Source organism: Cryptotermes secundus, unplaced genomic scaffold (assembly GCF_002891405.2).
Source record: "Cryptotermes secundus unplaced genomic scaffold, Csec_1.0 scaffold1090, whole genome shotgun sequence".
Classification (NCBI taxonomy): Eukaryota; Metazoa; Arthropoda; class Insecta; order Blattodea; family Kalotermitidae; genus Cryptotermes; species Cryptotermes secundus.
The window spans coordinates 409636-431278 of record NW_019734379.1 but is presented as its reverse complement, the minus strand read 5'-3'; the positions used below and the strand labels follow the sequence as shown (position 1 = coordinate 431278).

The following is a 21643-nucleotide window of genomic DNA, read 5'->3' as shown; positions in this document are numbered from 1 at the left end:
AAAATTACTTCCAAGCTGCTTCTGAAGTTTCGAAAATATGATGGGATCGCTGTATACATTCCCAAGACTATTTTGAAAATGGCAGCCAACACTGAGTAGGTTAAGCCAGCATTTCTTTTTTGACCTAGTCCAGGAACTTTCCAGTAGTGACAGACTATGGGCTGGATGGCCAAGGAGTCAGGGTTTGATCCTTGGCAGGGAAAACAGATTTTTCTCTTCCCCACAGCATTCAGATTGGCTGTGGGACTCACCCAATTTCCTATCCATTGGATTCTGTGGATAAAGCAGCTGCAGCCTTATGATGTCTAACTGGAGCTATACCTCCACCTGGCCCAATATGTCATGGCATGGTGCTTAATTAAGCAGCTTTACATTTTACACATGATAAGATGAAATAGCCACGTTATGGGAATGTTGGAAGATTGAATACCAACAATGGTTAGAACGTGAACAACAGAGTAAAAGGCCGAGCTCAAGGTAAGAATAACAGGTTATGAAAGATGTGACAGTGAAGGAAAAATATGAAACTGATGATTACGAGTTCTGGAAAGATATATGGAGAGGCTCTGTTGCTAGATGACCAGTACAGAGGAGCACAAGTTGCAGAAATAAAACAATTATTACAGCTCCAGCTCTGCCCAATGCCAAATAAACAATGGTTTATGTCTACACAGAAACAAGTCTGGTATGCCACACAATGCATTGATCTCGTGAAGAGCTATAATTTTTACTTGAAATACCTCGTTTCATATAACAAAGAATTAATGAATGAAAAGGAATCATGACTGATTGTAATTTTGTGTGTGGTACTTTTAACAACAGATTTGTATCTATAATGAACACAACAGCTAAAACAGTATGGAAAATTGCAAAGAACATATTTGGAAAATATGTGCAATTCAACACTAGTTTAGCTCTTCTCGTTGCTGTATAGAGCGATTTACTTCATGCCATCTTATATTTTACTTCCAGTAACACAATCACAGTTGAAAAGTTACTAATTTACTCCATAGTGCAGGGTCTTACATAATACAGTGATCAGTTGTGTCAAGGTAGGCAGAACACTTTATTTCAGAACCAGTAACCACAGCTATCAATTAGGGGAAGACACATGCTGTATGCTAAAATGGTTTGCATCACATCTAACAACTGTAAATGAAGCCAAAATTTGGTCACCACACAGCACCATCCTTACAAAAAATAGATTTTAGCCACTAGTAGTCTTTCACTCTGTTTTATGAATGGTGATATCTGGTTCTATGTATCTGTGGTATTTAATCTGTGCACACATACTCAAGAAGTTACTAGTGCAACAACGCAGCAAACACTACAATCATCTCACTGCCATGGTCATCATCACGGACTTCAACTTTCAGTAATCTGATGTCTGAAAGGTATCTAACAAAATTGACATCTAATGGGATATTTAATGTTACAACCAGCATAAAATTTACCAAAATGTACTAGTTAATGAGAAAGCTTTTATCTAGAAATACACTTAATGATCACTGAACCATCACCATGGTCCTCAGTAAGTAATACAAAATGTTTCACAAAAATCACAAATCCAGTAAATATCCCGGCTTTTGATCTGATGAAAGCTGAAGTCCAAGTTCACATTATTATTCTGTCCAGTCCTCTTTGTACATAAAATTCTTGCAGGTATCTGTTCATTACAAGACACATATTTTAAACTTTGCCTTGTATTACAGGTCGCGATGTCTAGGTCTGGCCCTGCCCTGTTCTCTCATTCTGTCCTGATCTCTCATCCTGTCCTGTTCACGTCCTCTGTCCTGATCTCGAACTCTGTCCTGGTCCCTGTCTCTACGTCGTATGTCTCTCTCTTGTTCACCTCCACGGTTTGTTCGAGGATGTTCCCTTTCCCTGTTAGCTACTCTGCCAGCTCCTGGAGACTTCGATCTGTGTCTCCTCTCTCTGCTCCTGCTTCTGCGAGTCTTCTTCTCCCTATCTGGACGATTACGCTCTCGATCCCTGCTGCGCCTCCTTTCACGGTCCCTGTTTCTTTCACGTGACGTACTCCTACGTCTTAATGGTGAAGGTCGACGAACTTTATCTTCTCGACCACGAGGCCAATGTGGTTCCACATTTACTGGAACTTCGGGGGGCTTAACAACTTCTTCCTCGTCTCCTGATGATTCAATGGCCTCATCCAAATCATCTTCCAATGCCGAGATCTTGGGTTCAAGCTCATTGTTTTCTTCCAAAACATGCCGCTTCTGTACGCGCGGCAAAATAACATCGCACAGTCTTTCTTCGCGTAAAAGCTCGTCTATAAATTCGTCCATGTAAACAAGCTCAAACTGACCTTGTCGATTCTGCCTGCGAAGTTTCCTACTGTCATTAAACAGTGGTTCCAAATATTTATAACAGTCCAACGATGTACCCACAAGGCGCATATACATCGCTCCCAAAGCGCGCACATACTTAAATTCTTCATTCTTGATGAACTCCACAATTATATCTTTTTCTGGCTGAATCTGCAACATTTTGAGTACTAAACACAGAAATGGTGTCGGTTTTATGTTCCCTCCATACACACCACCAAGATACCTCAATTCCATAGCCTTATCAACTAATAACTCTGCACTCAATGCGAAACATTCTTCTTTCCAGTACTTGCAGTCGTATATTCTAGACCTTATTATTTTTTCGACTAAATACTGTGGGTTTGTACCACGCACTGATTTAGCGTCTTTCACTGTTCTGTTCGCCATGTTTACAATTTAGCCTTCTATATGTACACTCTCAGTCCCCAGTCTTGCCAGACATTTCTGTTGAAATACTTGTCACAGTATATGCCGTAAATACTCATCCACTGCTCAGATGGCAGCACGAACAGGTCTGCTGATTTTTCCATCTAGCGGCACGTAGTCAAAACATTTACCATAGCCCTGCCAGCCGTAGTTAATTTTTCGGACGATGGTTTTAATAGTGCACTTAAAAACTGAATCTTTTAATTAAAAACCTGATGTACAGTACACTCTTAGCGATTTATTTATGTTGTCGTGACAATCTGATGAAATTTTTAGCCACAATAACATATAAGTTAACATTAATCTTGTGAAGGACATTCTTGATTCATTGTGTTGGTCCTCTTTAAGGCAAATCCTGGTTTGACATTTAATATGGTATTTATACGAGTATTACAGGTAATGTTAGTTCCGAATTTTCATTCCTTTGTAATGTTGTTATTCACTTATCTCGGATCCCTTCCTTTGTTTATTTCATCTTATGTAACTTGTTCTGAACTCTGATGCTGCAAATGAACGATATAACTTGTAAACAACAGCAATGTCTGCCTTCCGCTGACAAACTTAATCAATATGAGATGGATGCATTCTTCCCCGAGATTTTCATTAAAGGTATATTAAACGTACATCAAGAGTAAGTTAAATTCTCAGCCAGGGAATATTTTCAGGTCGGAATTTCTTACATGTTTCTTCTACCTATGTTGCACTCCTATGGCAGGAATACATACTAAAATTTGTAAGTTACGGGAGGTGTATATCCATTGTGTTCTATCAAATAACAGCCATACGAAAGGGTATGCTTCCTTTCTAATTTTAAAGTTAAATAGGGATTATAATAAAGCTATATTTAACTGAAATTAAGCGGCCTCCGTAGTCTAGAGGTAACGTTCCCACCTCACGACTCGTAGTACACGGGTTCAAACCCGGCGGAGGTCGTGGAATTTTTAAGGGCGGAAAAATTCAGGGAACAAGTCCTCCGGGAGGGACTTTAAGCCGTGGGTCCCGTGTCGTAGCTTTACGGCACGTAAAAGAACCTCATATCTCCTAAGGAGGTCACTGAGCCAAATTCAAGGACATTTCCCTCCCAACAGTAGTCTCTAACGCCTCTGATAGATGGGGGAAGCATTATAAATGCCGCCAAGCCAGTAGAGGCCGAACTCGCTGGCTTGGTCGGGACTGATGGTAAGCACCAGTATCGGTAGAGTATAGAGACTGGTAGAATATCATAGAGGGAAGAACAATAGATCAAACTGGTGGCGGTGCATGGGGAAACCATCTCTAAATAACTAACTAATAACTAACTAACTGAAATTAAATTCTTCCAGACATTTACAGTGTAAATAACAAACAGGAATCTGAATATAAATTTACCGATTAATGTTGGAGATGAAGCGTGCGGACGAAAGCAAAAGCAGGCGTAAGCATGCCGGTATGCAGATTCCAGGAGGTTCTGTCAGTGCTGTATAACACCCAGGATTACTCGGTTTTCGCACTTAGTCCATTGTCCGATATTCTAAAAAACAACGTTTCGGAAACTGGGGCTATTTCTGTCCTCAGGTGAGGGGGTGAGAGAGACATATTCTGTTGGGACTGTCAGAAGGTGCTGACCTTAGTCACTGGTAAGGTTACTCTATTGAGGACGTTAGAATGTGCTAACCTCAGTCGCTGGGCCAGTGACTGAGGTTGAATTTCTAATGGACCCAACAGACTAGGTGTCTTCTACCCCTTCACGTGAGGATGTAAACAGATTCAGTTCCCGAAGGGTTCTATTTTAGAATACCGGACGAGGGACAGGTCCAAAAACCCAGAAATAAGAAGGAACTGATGATTTATGATGTCGACTTAGACATGTGAGTGATTTGTTAAATTTCAAAGAAGAAAAATGAGGAAATTAAGATTATTTCACATAAGTTTATATATCCATTCATTTGCTCTTCAATTTCATAATAAAGAAATGACCATATTAAACAATTAGTATATTGCTCGTGCCATCACACAAATTAATTGTCGAGAGATTCAAGACATTTTAATCTTTAGAACATAAAATAAATTCAGAACAGAAAGGCCACTGTTTTTATGCGTGTCCGTAACACGGAGAGGGTTTTGCAAGTACACGTAAAGCAGACAATAAAATCATGTGTAGAGAGGTCCGTAGTTCATTCACAAGACAGATTTTCAACAGACTCAGAATAAACTAACTAAAGGGTTTAGTGTAGCGACAATGGGTGCTGTGAAACACTATGGACACTCGGTCCACTTGCGATACAGCGAAAGAATTAAACAATTACTGCATTTTACTGCATGATTTACTGTGTTTCCTGTGGGAAAGGGTTAGGGTACTGACTGGAGATTGCGACGAACCTTCTGAGAGCAGAGAGACGCGTCGCGACGCGTCGCCTCAGCAGCAAGCAAGTATGACAGTCGTTGTGGCAGGGCATGTGACGGAAACGATACGGATTATCTCCTAGGAAGCGCCACTGTCGAGGCGATGAGCTCGCTCCCAGCTAAATTGAAATTCTTCCAACTGGAACGCAGGGCTGCCGAGCTCTGATACGGCGTGTCCCTAGGGACCTCGCACAGTGTCGAGTAATTAAGGTTTGCAGAGCTTGGTAATTTAGAGACTTTTTATATGAAAAAAAATAATAATACCATGAGCTGTGCCATACCACCGGCTCTTCTATCAAACTTCCCCACACCCCGCCTCCTCTTTTCTACTTGTCAGCCCGTGGCTAGAGCGCGGTTCACAAGATGCTTTCCCTCACGTAAGCACGTCACAGAGCTCTATCGCAAGAATAATTAAATACAAATGTGGATCTTATTTATTATTAGTGTTTTTATCCCTTAGCTATCAGTGTCCCTGACTATAATATCGATTGGTATGACACCTGGTGTAGGATAAGTTGGAAAGAACGTGAAGAAAACCAGTTGTAGTGTAATTTAAGGATTTGTACGGGAATTTACCTGGAGAGACGGAAGGGAAAAATGAAAATCTTCCATAAGGATATTTAACGTTCTGGCATATCTCTAATTTGGGTAACCTGCCAATGTAAGTCACAAGTGTTACGGGGAAACAAGCCCAAACTTGATAAAATTCTGGGCTGTAAGAGCGCTCTATATACTGCATATGGTATATAGTGTCCAATGGTAGAATGACAAGCAACTATTAAGTGTAAAAGAGGCGGTTATTGCATAGACATACATTCATCAGTTATTTCTGGGTCGGTCAGTAAATTAATCAGCAGTTAGTCAATCAAATATCAGCCAGTCAGCCAGTTACTCGATTAGTTAGTTATCACTTACCAGTTCAATTAATCAATCGTTTACTCAGTCAGTTAATCAGTCAGTAGGCAATCACTCATTTATATAATCAGTCAGTCAGTTATTCAATATAACATTCAGCTGGTAAATTAATTACTCAACAAATCAGTCATTCAATCAATTATTCAGTCAGTTATTCAAACCCATTGAGTCACTTAATACCACTTTTTTTTTCCTTGGCACTACAGCCCCAGTGGGCCTAGGCCTACCTCCATGAACTTCTCCGCTCACTTCGGTTTTTCTAAATCTTAGACATACGGTAGGACTCCTTGGGCGAGTGATCAGCTCGTCGCAAGGCCTCTACCTGTACACAAACACAGAAAAACGCACACAAACATCCATGCCCTGAGTGGGATTCGAACCCACGAACCCGGCTTCCGAGCGAGCGAAGACAGTGCACGCCTTAGACCGCTCGGCTACCGTGACCGGCAATCAATATCATACAAGCAATTATTCAGTCATTCAACCAATATGAGTTACTGAATTACTTCAGCTACTAATTTACTCAGTTAATCACTTAGTAGGATTCAGTCACTAAGTTAGTCAGCCAGTTGAATTCTGAAGCCGCAAGTGCGTGGCTCTGCGCCTTGTGAATCCCGCTCGAACGGTCTTCCGCTTCACAACGATAACTGTGCATGGATCTGAAAATTCGAGGGATTCGTACTTGGGGCTTTCCAGAATCCGACGTCACCAAGCAACCTGTCACAAGGGCTCTCCGTTGCTGCGCTGCTGGACCAATCAACCTTCTGGATTTAAACTCAAATCTCCGCCCCCTCTAAAAAAAAAAAGCGGTATGGGCTTTCGTTCTATCGGCGAATTCTCCTTTCAACCATAATAGAAAAGCTTTGGACGGCTAAACCGTCTCTGCTTGTGGGTGTTAAAACTTTATAAAGTGTTAAGCTAATCAGAATAACCCTGACTATGGAGTGAAAGTTATAATCTCTCTTTAAATTACGGCCAAGTCTACAGAAGGAGCTGTAGGAAGACTCGTGTGGCTCTAACTAGATTCTGCGCTTTATCTAACCTCCTGCAGATGCAACGTGGAAACATTCGAAATTGCCTTAACACTATAAAGCACAGCGATTTCCGTATGTATTTTCCCACATGTTGTATTCATGCATATCGTAAGGAAAAAGTAAATGTATCCCTGTAACAGGCCGTGAAAGCCCATAGGGTTGTGAGACGTCGAGGCTCCCACATTTTCTAAACAATCGGATCACAGATGGCGGTGAGGTTGTTAGGCTTATGAGCCGGCCACCGNTTTTTATAGTAAAGATTTTTAACACTGGACAAACCCGGATTTTCTCTACGGGACAGACGGTTTTCCAGGGGCCGCAAAGAGAAAATTCACTTACAAATTTACGTTTAAGCCGCTGAATACCTTTTCTACTAACGGCTGCAGGTACTGAGGAGACAACAATATTTGCTTGGTAACTTCAATAAGCATTACCAATACTCGGTACATTTTCTCTTCCCTTTCAATTTCCCCCCCAATATTCAGAGGGGAGGCGCCAGGTTTACCCCAAGTTGGGTCATGTACCCCTTCCTTCCTTATTCTGTCTAATTCATTATTCAGAAAATATCTCGCCATTAGAGACTATGCAATCTGCGTTACCGAGAGCGTCATTAAACAAGCACTGGAACAGAGAACACGCTGTCGGGTTCTACTGCAGGCTTGGGCCAACGGGGCAGAAGCTCCCTGATTAGGGACAGAAATCCCGCTAAGCCACATAGCCCCACTCTGTATTCAGACGAGCTGAGATAAGGCGAAGTGAAGTTTAATTGAGATAATGAGCCTGATGTCTTGTGGGGGCTCAGCTCTGTGTGAGAGACCCCCTCTACAGCACAACAGGACTAGCAGCATCACGCTCATACAGAGGATCGGCTCCACCGCTTCACTCTCTGTGTGTTCTTCCTCTTTCGCTTCATCAGTTACTTTATTCTACATTTCTGCCTTCTTCTTCTTTCTTATAGTGCTTGCGAACATGTTGCTGAGGGGGGATGAAGTGACATGTCTCCGTGCTTAACTACGCCATGAAAGCGTTGGGGATTGGATGTATAGATCAACATTTTCTTGATGTGAGTGGTCAGCTTCAAGCTCCGGCAGCTTTATCCGTGAGAAAGAGTCCTCGATACCCATTTTATAAGAGGCTGGATGGGCCCCAGAGCCCGTCTCGACGTCGTGGAGAAGAGAAAATTCTTGGCCCTACTGGGACTCGAACTCTGACACCTCGGTCGTCCAGCTCGTACACAGTCGCTATACCGACTGCGCTACCCCGGCTCCTCTGAAGTGACAGGAGGCTGGAGAAAACTGCGTAATGAGAAGATTCATAACTCTGTAACTCTTCGCCAAGTATAATTAGAATGAAAGAAGTCATAGAAGGAGGGTGAGATGGGCAGAAGATTTAGCACGCATGTAAGAGGAATTCATATAGGATTTTGATAGAAAAGCCAGAAGGAAAGAGACCACTATGCAGATATAGTTTGTAAGTGGATGGATAATATTAAAATGGATCTTGGAAGAATAGGACGGGGTATGAACTAGATTTAGCTGGCACAAGATAAGGATCACTGGAGGATTCTTGTGAACATGGTGGTGAATATTCAGGTTCCGTAAGATATTTGGAAATTTTTGAGTAGCTGAGCAACTGGCGGATTCTCAAGGAGTCAGCTCAGATTTAATTAGTTTTCTTTCGTCTCTTCATTCCTATGATGCATTTTACCTTCTCATTTACGTAGTATGGGGGGCACGCGGTAGTGTAGTTGGTTGAGGCACTATGCTACAGGCCAGAAGGTCACCGGTTCGAATCCCGATGACGTGATTCTTTTCAATTGACCTATTCCTTCCAGCCGCACTATGGCCCTGGTGTCGACTCAGCCTCTAACAGAAATGAGTACCAGGAATCTTCCTGGGGGTAAAGGGCGGCAAGCTGGCACGTAAGGCTGACCTCACCGCCGTCTGTGAGCCTACTGTCCAGAGAGAATGTGGGAGCCTCGACGTCTCACAACCCTATAGACCTCCACGGCCTGTTACAGAGATAGCGTTACTTTCTAATACGTAGTATAGGAATGACAGAAGAAAAGTTATCAGTTTACTTATTTATGCAATTAAACACCATACCGTGAAGATGTACGGGGGAGTGGAGGTATAGCTCCACCATTCTTAACCTCGGCCTTAGATTGACGTGAGTGATCAGCTTCACGCCTACGGCAGCTTTACCGCCGGGGACAGATACCCCGGTACACATTGGATAGGAGGGTGGGTGAGCCAAAGAGCCCACATGGGCTCTATGGAGAAGAGAAATATCTCTTTCCCTTCGCTAGAATCGAACCTCGGTCGTGCATCCCCTAGCCTAGTCGCTATACCGACTGAGGTATGTTGGTTCCCATACGTATGTAGAGTGACTCGGCCCACTCACTCTGACTCTGAAGATAGAGGCAGTATTACGTCGGAAACATCGGCAGCTCTGGTGACATCAGCACGATGCGCGGAGAGAGCCAAGAGTTGAATTGCCGTGCGCATCTCCGCTCCCGATATTTACGGACCTTGACGGGCTGAACATGGACGTGCATATCCTCACTTAAATGCGCCATGTTGGAAATTATAGGCTTGTTAGGGGGTAGCAGATCAGTGACAGGGTTGAAGAATGTAGAAAGAAGCAAATAAGGACGCAGTCTTTCTTCTGGAAAGACAACAAGCCAGAAAGATGGGTGGCACTTGAGATTCGAGCCCAGTACTGCAAATTACAACACTGGGCCATTTTGAGGAACAAGTGACTGACTTACGCCTTGAACAAGAAACTCGTAAGGGACCACCCTGCCTGATTAATAAATTGATGCAACTTTTGTTCTCTTGTCTACAGCAGTTTAATTGACAGTGACGAATGAGGACCAGTCAGCGATCTGATTTATGTGTTTGCTACTTGGCACAATAATATTTCTGAACAGGCCAGATGTATCAATTGGTTTGCAACATCATCCACTGACATTCAATTGGCCACGGTGGTCGAGAATTTGATTTGTCTCTCGTAGTGTCTTGCTAATTTCAGCACTTTCCGTGTTACTATCGAAATTCCTTGTTTAAGACGACACACGTCTACGTTCCGAACTGCAGTATTTAACATAGTGAGTGAAAGTAACATTTCTTCTGCCTTTTCTCTGTTATTTAAAGTGTTTTGCTGTCTTTGCCTGGAAGTCACATCTATTATATATTTAATCATTTTATTTATTATTTATTTAAAGACTCAGTATCCCAGCACATTAGCGTTGAATGGTGGAGTGATTAATGAAAGATAAATTTTAAATGATGTGGAAGGAAGCTATCCCACTATTTTTAAGAAGGGACCAAGGAAAACCACGAAAAACTTTAGTCGGTATAGGTGTTGCTTCCATTGAGATTTGAATCCAGGACATCTCGAAATTAAGACAGAAGCTTTAACATTACGCTGATGAATGTTTTGATCACGTGATGCTGAAAATGATACAGCCACATAAAAATCGATGTCATAAGCTCATTGCGCTGTGCGTTGATCCGCCACTGAGGGAAGAGACAGCAGCTGCGATTGCAACAGAACCTGTTTTCAATCACAGGAACCTGCTCCATCTCTTTTCAGTTACACTAACTAATTCAGAAGGGAGAAAAAACTAATTCCTTTATAATTGCTTGATTAATCCTACATGAACAAATTTTAATTTCTTAATTTGAGTGTTACCATTTCCTAATAGTTCTGGGTGCCTAACCCACGTATGTTGATACAGAAAAGGACAGAAGCTACGTTCCGGAGGAGAAGAACGGAAAATTCTGCTTACATTCCACATGCAACTATAAATCCCCTTTCAGTTATAGCGAGAAAATGTTTCAAACAGTTTCTATCCCGTCGAATCAAAGAATATAAATGGCTTCATTATTTTAAAATAATAGGATATTAACGGTTTATTTCATTAAGCAGCCTAGTGTGAGACTACGTCATATATTGAGTAAACTCTTGCTGAAGAGAAGTTCTCGTGCTCAACGAGATCTCCCGAATGGCGGGTTGGGTTCCCAGCGTATCGTCTTTCTAATGATGACGTCGTGATGACCTCCGTAGTTATCTGACGACGACGCCTCCTCAAAGTTGTTTGTGACTGCAATATTACATGTATATCTTTTTAAAATAAAGATCATCCCGAAAACCTGCGGCTCCTTCCATAATGGCGACAATAAGAAACGTGAAGCTATCCCTGTAACAGGCCGTGGAGGCCCGTAGGGTTGTGAGACGTCGAGGCTCCCACATTTTCTAGACAATCGGCTCACAGATGGCGATGAGACTGTCAGCCCTACGCGCCGGCCGCCCTTTACCCCCAAGAATATTCCTGGTACTCATTTCCGTTAGAGGAAGAATCGACCCCAGGGCCATAGTGCGGCTGGAAGGATTAGGTCAACTGAAAAAAATCCAATGACCTCATCGGGACTTGAACCCATGACCTTCCGGCTTGTAGCATAATGCCCCCTTCCATGGCTTGGTACTTAATTAAATAGAAGGACAACCTTAATTTACCACAAGATATTAATTTGAAAACATTCATGGGCGGTAATATGAATTACGGTTAGTACGAACTTTATACCCAAATATCACACTGGAAAGAGGTAACAAATGACAGCAAACTCGTTTATTTTTTAAAAGTAAAAAAAAAAGGTTAAAATTGTCCGTGCGCTTAACTAATTAAGCACTAATAAATGAAAGCGTATGGGGAAGTGGATATGTAGATCCCCGTATTATCCACGCACTAATTGGTCGTTGAATGATCAGCTTCACGACCCGGCTGCTTTGTCCCCGGTGCCTATTTGATAGCACGTTGGGTGGGCTTTAAAACCAGTCTGAACGGCGTGGAGTCTCTTGCCACTACCGGGACTCGAATCCCAACCTCTCGGCTATGTAACCCGTGGCCAGTCATCTTACTGTGGTTTCAGCTGTGAGAAATGTTCTTGAAGCAAATGTATACATTTAGTTACTTACTTACTTACTTACTCATGGAGCTGAGCCCTTCTGGAGGAGCCGCCAATTCTGCAGCTACTCAAGAATTTCCTAGCATTTTATGTAACCCGAAGGTTCATTACCGTGTTCACAAGAGTCCTCTACTGGTATCTATCCTGAGCCAGATAAAACCAATCCATAACATCCCATTCTATCTCTCTAAAATCCATTTTAATACTGTCCACCCACTTACGTCTTGGTCTTCCCAGTGGTCTCTTTCCTTCTGGCTTTCCCATCAATATCCTATATGCATTCCGCTTTGCCCCATTCGTGCTACATGCCCTGCCCACCTCATCCTCCTTGACTTGATCATTCTAATTATACTTGGAGAAGAGTACAAGTTATGAAGCTTGTGTACATATACTAAAGTTATATTACGGTTCCAGGAGGAACAGCGTGCCTGGGTTTAAACCCATTCAACTGCCTCAGATAGCTGGAGCTCGGTTTCAATGAATTATGCCGAAATGGCAGGACAGCAGCCACAGGTGCGCGCGCCTCTAGCTCTAATTAGAATTGCCCGGTCTCTTGCAAAAACTTGTCCTGCCCAATATCGGGTTACTCTGAGCTTAATAACACGGCAATGACGTAATAGCCCCCTCCACTCTAACCGAGGAACGAAACCTTACATACATAGGCCGTTGCAGCAATATAGGTCTTCACAACTGGACAGCAGTATCTAACGTAATGTGGCGCATAGACCTGTTGCTAGGCAAAGACAAAAGCCGTTGTTATGCAACGCCTCTACAACAAGAAAGTTACTGTCGGAAACGGTGTTTCTGCTCGGTCCGTGCAAGGGGGTTATAAGGAAGACAACTGGGACGAAGACTTAGTCGCAATGTGACTTTGGCTTTGACTTGACTGAGTCAGTTCAGTTAGTTGAGAGTTTGAGTTCTGTACGAAAGTCTGTGAAGAAAGGACCTCAGCGCGTGAAGCTGAAAAGTCTCCACTGTTAGAAGCCGTTGCCAGGGAACGGTTGATGAAGACACAGAAACATACTCCGTGGTCTGTAGCCCGCAATCGAACTATGACGAAGACACAGCAGGCTGGAAAAAGTCTTCGTGATTTTTTAATTGTGGAGATTAGCGGTGGCTCTATAACTGCTTGGAGTTACATGTCGTGTGTATAAATGGTCAATAAATCCACTCACCAAACCAAACTCCGCCTAAAGTCACACATAAATCGTGACAACAATATACAAGTGAGATATGAATAAAGGGCCTTATACGTCAATTTTGTGCATGAAAGTTACCCGGAACCTGAGCAGCGCTCACTAGCCTGGGTGTTTGTGAGCGTAAAGTTTAATTGACGTTAGACACTATCCGGTCTTTACGTTGCGAAGTAGAGACTGAGGTGATGGCCCACTGGGAAGGAGGCCCGTGTTCTGCGGACGATGCTTTGAGCTCCACTGCTGGCAGGTAGCAAGGGGCCGCAGCTAATGACAACCGAAACCTGGGGCAGATAACAGCGGAAATGAGGCGCGTGGCTACCTTCTCTTCTTCTGATGGATAACTTTGCAGTGGCTCACATGCTCTCTCAAACGAACATTAAGGCCATAAATTGACGGCAGGGCACTCCAAATTAAGTTCGCAATTGATAGTGTTGCCGGGTAAAGGTAAATATAATCCTGTGTCCATGCACCGCATGTAGAAAGCGCTATATTTCTTTGATCTTAATGTAACTTCTGTCTCTCTCTCTCTCTCTCTCTAAAAAAAAGAGTCCATGGTACAAACTGGGTGGGCCCCAAACCTGGTCTGCATATAGTGGTGAAAAGAAATGTACCTGCACAGCGGCCTCCCACGTTCCCACCTCATGACTCAAGGTACGCGGGTTCAAACCCGGCGGAGGTCGTGGAATTTTTAAGGGCGGAAAAATTCGGGGAACAAGTACTCCGGGAGGAAATTTAAGCCGTGGGTCCCGTGTCGTAGATTTACGGCACGTAAAAGATCCTCTAGGATCTCTAGGATCTCTAGGAGACCTCTGAGCAAAATTAGGCAAAGTAGTTTCCAATGGCTCCGGTAGATGGGGAAGTTATCGGGTACCACTGCCAGCCTCGCTGGCTGAACGGGCTGAACTATTAGTCGCGGTGCATGGGGAAACCCACCCCCTCCAATAATAATAATAATAATAATAATAATAATAATAATAATGTACCTGCACCAGCCGGGGAATGAAACCCGGTCGTTCTGCCCGTAACCAGTTACTTACTGACTGAGGTAGTCGCAACTGGTAAATTACGCCTAATGTCGATATATTTTTGTAATTATTAATCGACATTTTTGAGTATTTGAAGCCTCAAGAGAGAGAGTGGGGGGGGGGGAAGAGAACGACGAGGTTGACGACTGATGAGAGATGTTCCAAGGGAGAAAGGGATGCGGACAGACAGACAGACAGATGAACATGTTCCACATAATAAGAGCTACACAATTTTTGTTCCGCAAGCATGTTTCATAAAAGGGCGTGTCCAGTTGATTGAGATAAAAGTATGATAATTAAGAAAAAATTAAAGACTCTTTATGTGCGGTTGGACCAAGAAGAAGTTCCACTGTATAGAATCGTAAAACAAGTGACCCATTATTTCTGATATTCTGCAGTAATTACTAATCTCCTCAGAATGTGGTCCCTCCATTATTTCGCCATATTATTATTATTTTTTTTTCTGCAGTGCAAACTGTGGTTCGTTATAATTAATACAAAAACTGGATTCTAGGCTCACTAATTTCAAGTTTCTCGACCCACCTCTCGAGGTTAATAGTTCCTACGACGGGTATAAATTATGTTCCGTCACGTGAAGGGGAAAGGAGGGACAGCAGAGCCATCTTGTGGCAAATATCACAAACAGGCACGCGTTTCCTGTCAGATCGTGTGGTTCGCTGGAACTGAGCTTCTCACAGCGGTATAAACAGCTCTGTCTTCTGAGGGACGGACGTCTACCAGACTACACGGCGCCACATCCTAGAGGACAGTACTCTTCATCGTCTAGTTTCTTATTTAACGTCGCTGCATTCACTATCAATGTTCTCTCCAGCGATATTAACGAGCGTTGGTATTTAAAGCACAATGGTAACTATATGCACCATTTTCTGAACATTAAAAAACTGCATGTTTTCCCACGCAGTTTATGTATGTGTTTCATATGCTTCCCACAGTAATCAGCGATTATTTCCCTAAACAGCATTAAGCGGTTGGTCTTTGTAGCGGAAACGTAATGTGTTTCCTGTGGGGTACGAACTGAATTGTTATATACTACGTATTTCGCTAAATTTCAGCATTGTGAGGCAACAAGCAGACGTGAAACAAAATCAAGAGAAGGATCACGTTCGCAGCATAGGACAAGGCGAAGCCAGACGCAGAAAATATAAGAGGTTTAAACTTGGTGGCGGTCAAGCTTACGACCGTTCAAGTGACTAAGCTGCCGTTGTAACAAAAGATAAGTAGGAGAGGCCTGATCTGCTTTGCATAGCCTGGACTAGCAGAGGGTTTGTATATAGTGCACAAGGAAGAATTTTCAATAACATGCTATAATTGCGACACGTACACTTGAGGAAACGCCAAGCGTATTCATAAGAGACAAACCCATCCTCTCGTCAGAGAAAACTATGGTCGTGATCCTCAAGGATATTCGCGCGAAGAATTTATTGGCGGTCAACTGCCCGTCGTAAAGTAACTCTGACGCTGACTTAGCATTTTGGTCGGTGGTTCCCAGGCTTCCCCCCCCCCCCCCGGCATTCTAATAAGGGCAGTATGAAAGTGAAGACGTTAGAATTGTTCAGAGCAGTGCCTGAGATAGGGGACCGCTGAATTTTGATTTTCTGATTGAGGGGCTTAATTTGGGAATATAATTTGAAGGCTTCTTGAGTAAGGGATTTTGTTTTAATTGATTCAAGTCGCGAGGGCGTCAAGATAAGTATACAGTAGCAACTTGGAAGATGCGAACCGTCTCAGCGTTTGCTTGAAGACAGTGGAAAACAAGGAACACTCTGTGTCGAGGCGGACGGACGAAAGACCTTCCTGATGCAGGTCTTCCAAAAGAAAAAAGAGAGAGAGAGAGAGAATGTGGGAGTTCTCTAAAAAAAGGGAACAACATCAACTACTCGGCGTCCATCCCAGGAGACAGTAACAGAAACACGCATAAATACTTGCGAAATAGATTGCTCCAATTTATTACATAGGAATAGGGGTAAAAAAACACTAAACGATTCCGAAACAGTTAAAGTGATAGACCTACTTAATAGTAATATAAATGGCACACGCTCACAGACACCTGCGCCGTTTGGGTATCAATCAGACACGCGCGCGCAGCACGTAAGTGCCAATCTATCATTATTTCAAAAGGCGTACTCCATATGCTTCCTCGGCACATGCACGGAAACTGCAAGGAATTCGGAGGGTCTGGCCGTCGCTTGTCTGAGGCTCATTTACGGGAGGATGGCTTGGACGCGGTTTCCTGGTTCCGTACTTGTCGAGGAAGTTCTGTATAGCACGCATACCGTTATTTTTAGCTTAATTTCAAATTATCAGAAATGAGAGTGAATTCATTCGACATGCTGAATATGTACGTCACAGTAAGTTTCATACATCCTCCTCGAGGAGAGGAAGTTTGCGCACCCCCAGTGGCCAGCAGAGATATGCTACACGAATTGCAGTCCCTGGTCCTACCGGTTGGGGGATGGGCGTGGGGCTATCGACCTCACTCCGGAAAGATCTACTGTTACGAAACCACGGAGGAGGCCAAGACCCACACAGGGCCGTAGCGCCAAGAGAAGGAGGGGCAGAAGCTTCATAATACCATGACAACTAATCCCACCTAACCCTATGCAGCCGAGTCCTACTTGAGACTCTAACAGTTGCTCAGCTACCAAGACATTCGAAGACTTCTGTGGTACTCGGAGGTTTATTACTGTGTTCACAAGAAGCTGCCCCTTATCTCTATCCTGGACCAGACGAATTCAGCCGCATTCCAGCGCTTTACGGAATTATATTAATACTGTGACGTGCAGACCCACTGCCATTAACAGCTGTGTAAACAGGCGATAGTACAACAGCCGTTGATAGGGAACAGCTCTGTGGTCACGTCGTTTCCCCGGCAACGAGAAGACATGCAATAATGGAAGATAACATTTTTGTGCGGTCCTCGCTGGTGCCATATAACGAGGGCTATTAGTCCAGTTGTTGGTTGACTCATCTGAGAGTTGGAGTTCTGAGAAGTGAGAAGCTGGTAGCTGATGCCAGGAACGTCGGTAGTTGGAGCCGCTACCAAGCAACAGCTAGTGAACACTGAGAAGACTTTATGTGTGCTGTAGTTACAGTGGTCTTTGGAGTGTGTTTGTAGTTGTGAATGTAAGTGTCCAGTAAATCAAGTTACCAGCCCAAATCTCATCACTACTAACACCCAAACACGTGACAATAATTTAACTCTGATGAAGTTTAAGTAACATACCGTATGTGTATAAGGGAACCGAAAATAAAGAGTAATGGGTGTCGCTTGTTTCTCGAGGCACGTGGCCGAGGGCCTCTCCTGGTAGAAGACAATTTTTCTCTTCGTTACTTCATTCCGACCTGTTCCGGGGTCAGCCTCCTATCCAATGGGTATCAGTGAACCCCTCTCTTTCTCTTGGTGTAAGCGGACGCAGCGTCACACCAATGACTCACCACCAAATAATGCCGCAGGTTACAAACAGGCTGGAGCGATGTATCTGCACGAAGACAATGCCAATGCTTTGCTTTTTGCCTATATTTCAGACGCTACATCCATCCCTTATGCTCGCCCTGAAGACGTCATGTTCACAGCGCCATATTTGGGAGCCCGAGGGTACAACTTCATGCGTTCCTACCGAACGTCACAGATGAAACAGCCTTGTTTCATATTCGGTAGGTTCCAGGTTCAAATCCAGGCTACTTCGTGCGTTCCTACCGAAGGTCACAGATGAAACAGCCTTGTTTTGTATTCGGCAGGTTCCAGGTTCAAATCCAGGCTACTTCGTGCGTTCCTACCGAAGGTCACAGATGAAACAGCCTTGTTTCGTATTCGGCAGGTTCCAGGTTCAAATCCAGGCTACTTCTTGCGTTCCTACCGAAGGTCACAGCTGAAACAGCCTTGTTTCGTATTCGGCAGGATCCAGGTTCAAATCCAGGCTACTTCGTGCCTTCCTACCGAAGGTCACAGCTGAAACAGCCTTGTTTCGTATTCGGCAGGATCCAGGTTCAAATCCAGGCTACTTCGTGCCTTCCTACCGAAGGTCACAGCTGAAACAGCCTTGTTTCGTATTCGGCAGGATCCAGGTTCAAATCCAGGCTACTTCGTGCCTTCCTACCGAAGGTCACAGCTGAAACAGCCTTGTTTCGTATTCGGTAGGTTCCATGTTCAAATCCAGGCTACTTCGTGAGTTCCTACCGAAGGTCACAGCTGAAACAGCCTTGTTTCGTATTCGGCAGGTTACAGGTTCAAATCCTGGCTACGAGAACGGCTATGCTGACTAAGATTTTTGTGGTTTTCCTCACTCTCTCCCGGGAAATGTCGGGGTAGTACCTTAACTACCTTCCTTCCACAGAATTATCAATTCATTAATCACTCTCCATCCTACCGAACAGCTTGGCTAGCGGTAACGCTCAGATTCGTATTTGGGAAGTCCTCGGTTTATATTTCTGTCGAAACACGAGGAATCTTGATTATGGTTTTCGTGATATTCCTCAGTCCCTCCGGTATAACGCTGGGATGGCATCTCAGTCAGTCCACACTCCCTTCCGAATACATTGCATTCATCCACCCAAAGCTATATAGTCTAGTTAGTGACAGCGTCGTTAAACTATCAATACATATGGAATTTAACTTTCGCTAAGGGATCAACGGTCAATAGGAGACATGATAATGATCCATGAAGACGCATGGGGACGAAGTTAGAAACTCACCCCCTGACAGAGGTGAATGTCCTTATTATCCAGAAGGGCAATTCTTCTGGTGTGCTGTAAGGCACAAGTGTTCGTGCCTCTTCTTAGCGTTCTAGTGATTTAAACGGAGCTGTTTCCACACAGCCACACCCTATAAGTAGGAGGAGGGCTAGCCCTCAGAGCCATTAGGAACACAGTGGCGGCGAATTTTGTAACCTGAAAGCCGGAATCAATCCTCGGACGAGAGCCAGGACGTGCAAAAAATAAGATGGTTTTCCAGGGACCGTTGTACTCCAATTATCTGTTGTGAAAACACTTGCTTGTCACTTAGTTGCCCCTCGCTTGGAGTCAGGAACTGGGATCGTATACCGCCGGAGGCGAAGCACTGTGCATGCTGACAAGTGGAGAGGGGCCACACCTGTGTTCATTCACACCATATTGTCGGTAATGAAGCTGGCTGCATACCGACCGCCGACTGCCATGTCACTCAATACCGAAATAAAGAACGTAACTTCGGACTGTGAAGAGTTCTATCTTTTGGGATATAACACCATGTAATCTGATGAAATTCAATGGTCGTTTCGGAGGAAGATACCACCTCCATCTTCATGGTCGAAGAATAAGCCAAGCAAGAAACCAGAGTGAAAGCAGAGGGCGAGCAGAGATACAGCGGACTACACTGAACCAGAAACTGTATCGATGTATCGTAACGTACGGTTCAGTCTTATTGCATTCAGGAACAAGAGATCCCTCTTTTGTTTTGTGGCTGCGCATGCGCGGACAGTGGACGTCTAGACAACACTGTGTGTTTATATCTGGGATTACATATGGAGGAGCATTATTGGATTATGGCAGAGCTGTGTTAAGAGGTGCCGCACTCTTCGTCATGTCGTGTCCCTGGGGACAGTTTGGCCAGTGCCTGATAGGCCCGGCCCACTTCGTCATTTTATACTTAGCCGCACGCAGTGCGCCCTCACTACGGTTCGACCATGGAGGAACTGGAGTGTCCACTCTTCCGCTCCCGTGAAGACAGTAACAATATGATGCAGCTTAGGGCTGATGAGTGGGACTGAACTGACTTCATGGCGTAAGGTACAGCTCGCCAATCGCAAACACTCAGCTATAGTAGTGTCTTCGGAAGGGTTTTGTGTAAAGTAAAGCTTTCTCTGTAACAGGCCGTGCAGGCCCATAGGGTTGTGAGACGTCGAGGCTTCCACATTTTCTAGACAGTCGGCTCACAGATGGCGGTGAGGTTGTCAGCCTTACTCTCCGGCCGGCCGCCAATTTACCCCCAAGAAGATTCCTGGTACTCATTTCTCTTAGAGATTTATTCGACCCCAGGGCCATAGTGCGGTTGGAAAGACTAGGTCAATTGAAAAATCCAGTGACCTAATCGGGAATCGAATCCGGCATCTCGCTACCCCATAGGGATCAACGGCCTCTTACAGAGATAAAGTTACTATCTTCTTGGATGCGACGCGGTGTAGTTCAGTAGATAGATGCCGACGTTTAAGAAGAACCTTCTCTTCCATCTTCAAGAGGCATATTACGGCATGTAGTTTCGAGAAAACTTATCGCGTCCATCTTCAAGGTAGAAGAGTACGGTTTATCTTGTCTGACGCCGTACTTAGCCGATAAGAAAAATATGATGCGAATATTTTCACACAAGGTTGCCGACGTTTCGAAGGAATGTGTTGCCTTCATTTGGGGAAGAGCACAAGATGGATGCAGCAAATTATTCCGAAACTTTTGTACCTCTCTACCAAACTACACGGTGTCATATCCCAGAATATCTCAATCCTAATACTCGCAGACAAGAGAACGCCAGGTCTCGCGCAATTATGTAATATTTCGCGAACATTTTGCAGCTTGTTTGAGCACTGTAGATGCGCAAAAACAAGTCATAGCGTGACTTGCCTTGTAAACGAGGGAACAGATTGCTATCACTGTGCGTTAAATGGAGCCAAATCTTTAATGAACACGAATAATTACATGCATTCAACATGCCCGTCTCTGAACCTATTAGAATTTTAATTGATGAAAAATTCAGCTAGACAAATGCTCAACGAGTTGAAAGATAAATTGGCTAGAGCGAGTAATAAATGAGGAAGAGACGAGCGCAGGACGGTCAGACATTAGCAGCATTCGTAATTAGATTAATATAAAGAGCAATAATCTTGCAGGCGCTGCTAGACCAGGCTGCTACCTGCGTCACAGCCAAGAACTGATCATAATGTATGTACGAGTACATCCAGACAGTGTGAAGTTCTTACGCCATGCCACAAACGCGTAGAAATAAAACTCCACGCAGCCTAGATCCACACACCAGATGGAGATGAGTAAAATCTTTCACGTTCCGGCCGTTTTATCCCTAGTGAATCGGCTGCAGCCTGTGTTTATAACATTATCCTAACAGTACTAGGCGATATGCATATAAACAACAAATTTTCTCTTTATATACAGGCGGGATAGCTCAGTCGATATAGGGATTAGGTTATATTAGGTTATGGTCTGGGTGATTGATGGATCAGTTTCGACTCACGGCAGGGTTAAATTTTTTATCTTTTTCACAGCTTCCCAACCAGCCTCTTATCCATTTGTAACGGGGCCTTTTACCTGGGAATAGAGCGGCAGGAGCGTGAAGCTGATGATTCA

At 43.9% G+C, this 21643-nt stretch overlaps 2 protein-coding genes across 2 annotated transcripts in view; both read right to left on the bottom strand.

Moving 5' to 3' along the window:
- LOC111868961 (mediator of RNA polymerase II transcription subunit 20) overlaps window positions 1–21643 on the bottom strand; it is a 344422-nt gene that overhangs the window by 163939 nt on the left and 158840 nt on the right. The gene's annotated exons all lie outside the window — the stretch shown is intronic.
- Window positions 1048–2794, bottom strand: LOC111868960 (pre-mRNA-splicing factor 38A). The gene has a single exon (XM_023860092.2). It carries the CDS (start codon window positions 2733–2735, stop codon window positions 1707–1709), a length of 1029 nt encoding a protein of 342 aa, XP_023715860.1. The 5' UTR covers window positions 2736–2794; the 3' UTR covers window positions 1048–1706.

What these genes read in the sequence shown, in the direction of transcription:
- LOC111868960 (XM_023860092.2), bottom strand. Translation starts at nt 2,735, where the DNA reads ATGGCGAACAGAACAGTGAAAGACGCTAAATCAGTGCGTGGTACAAAC.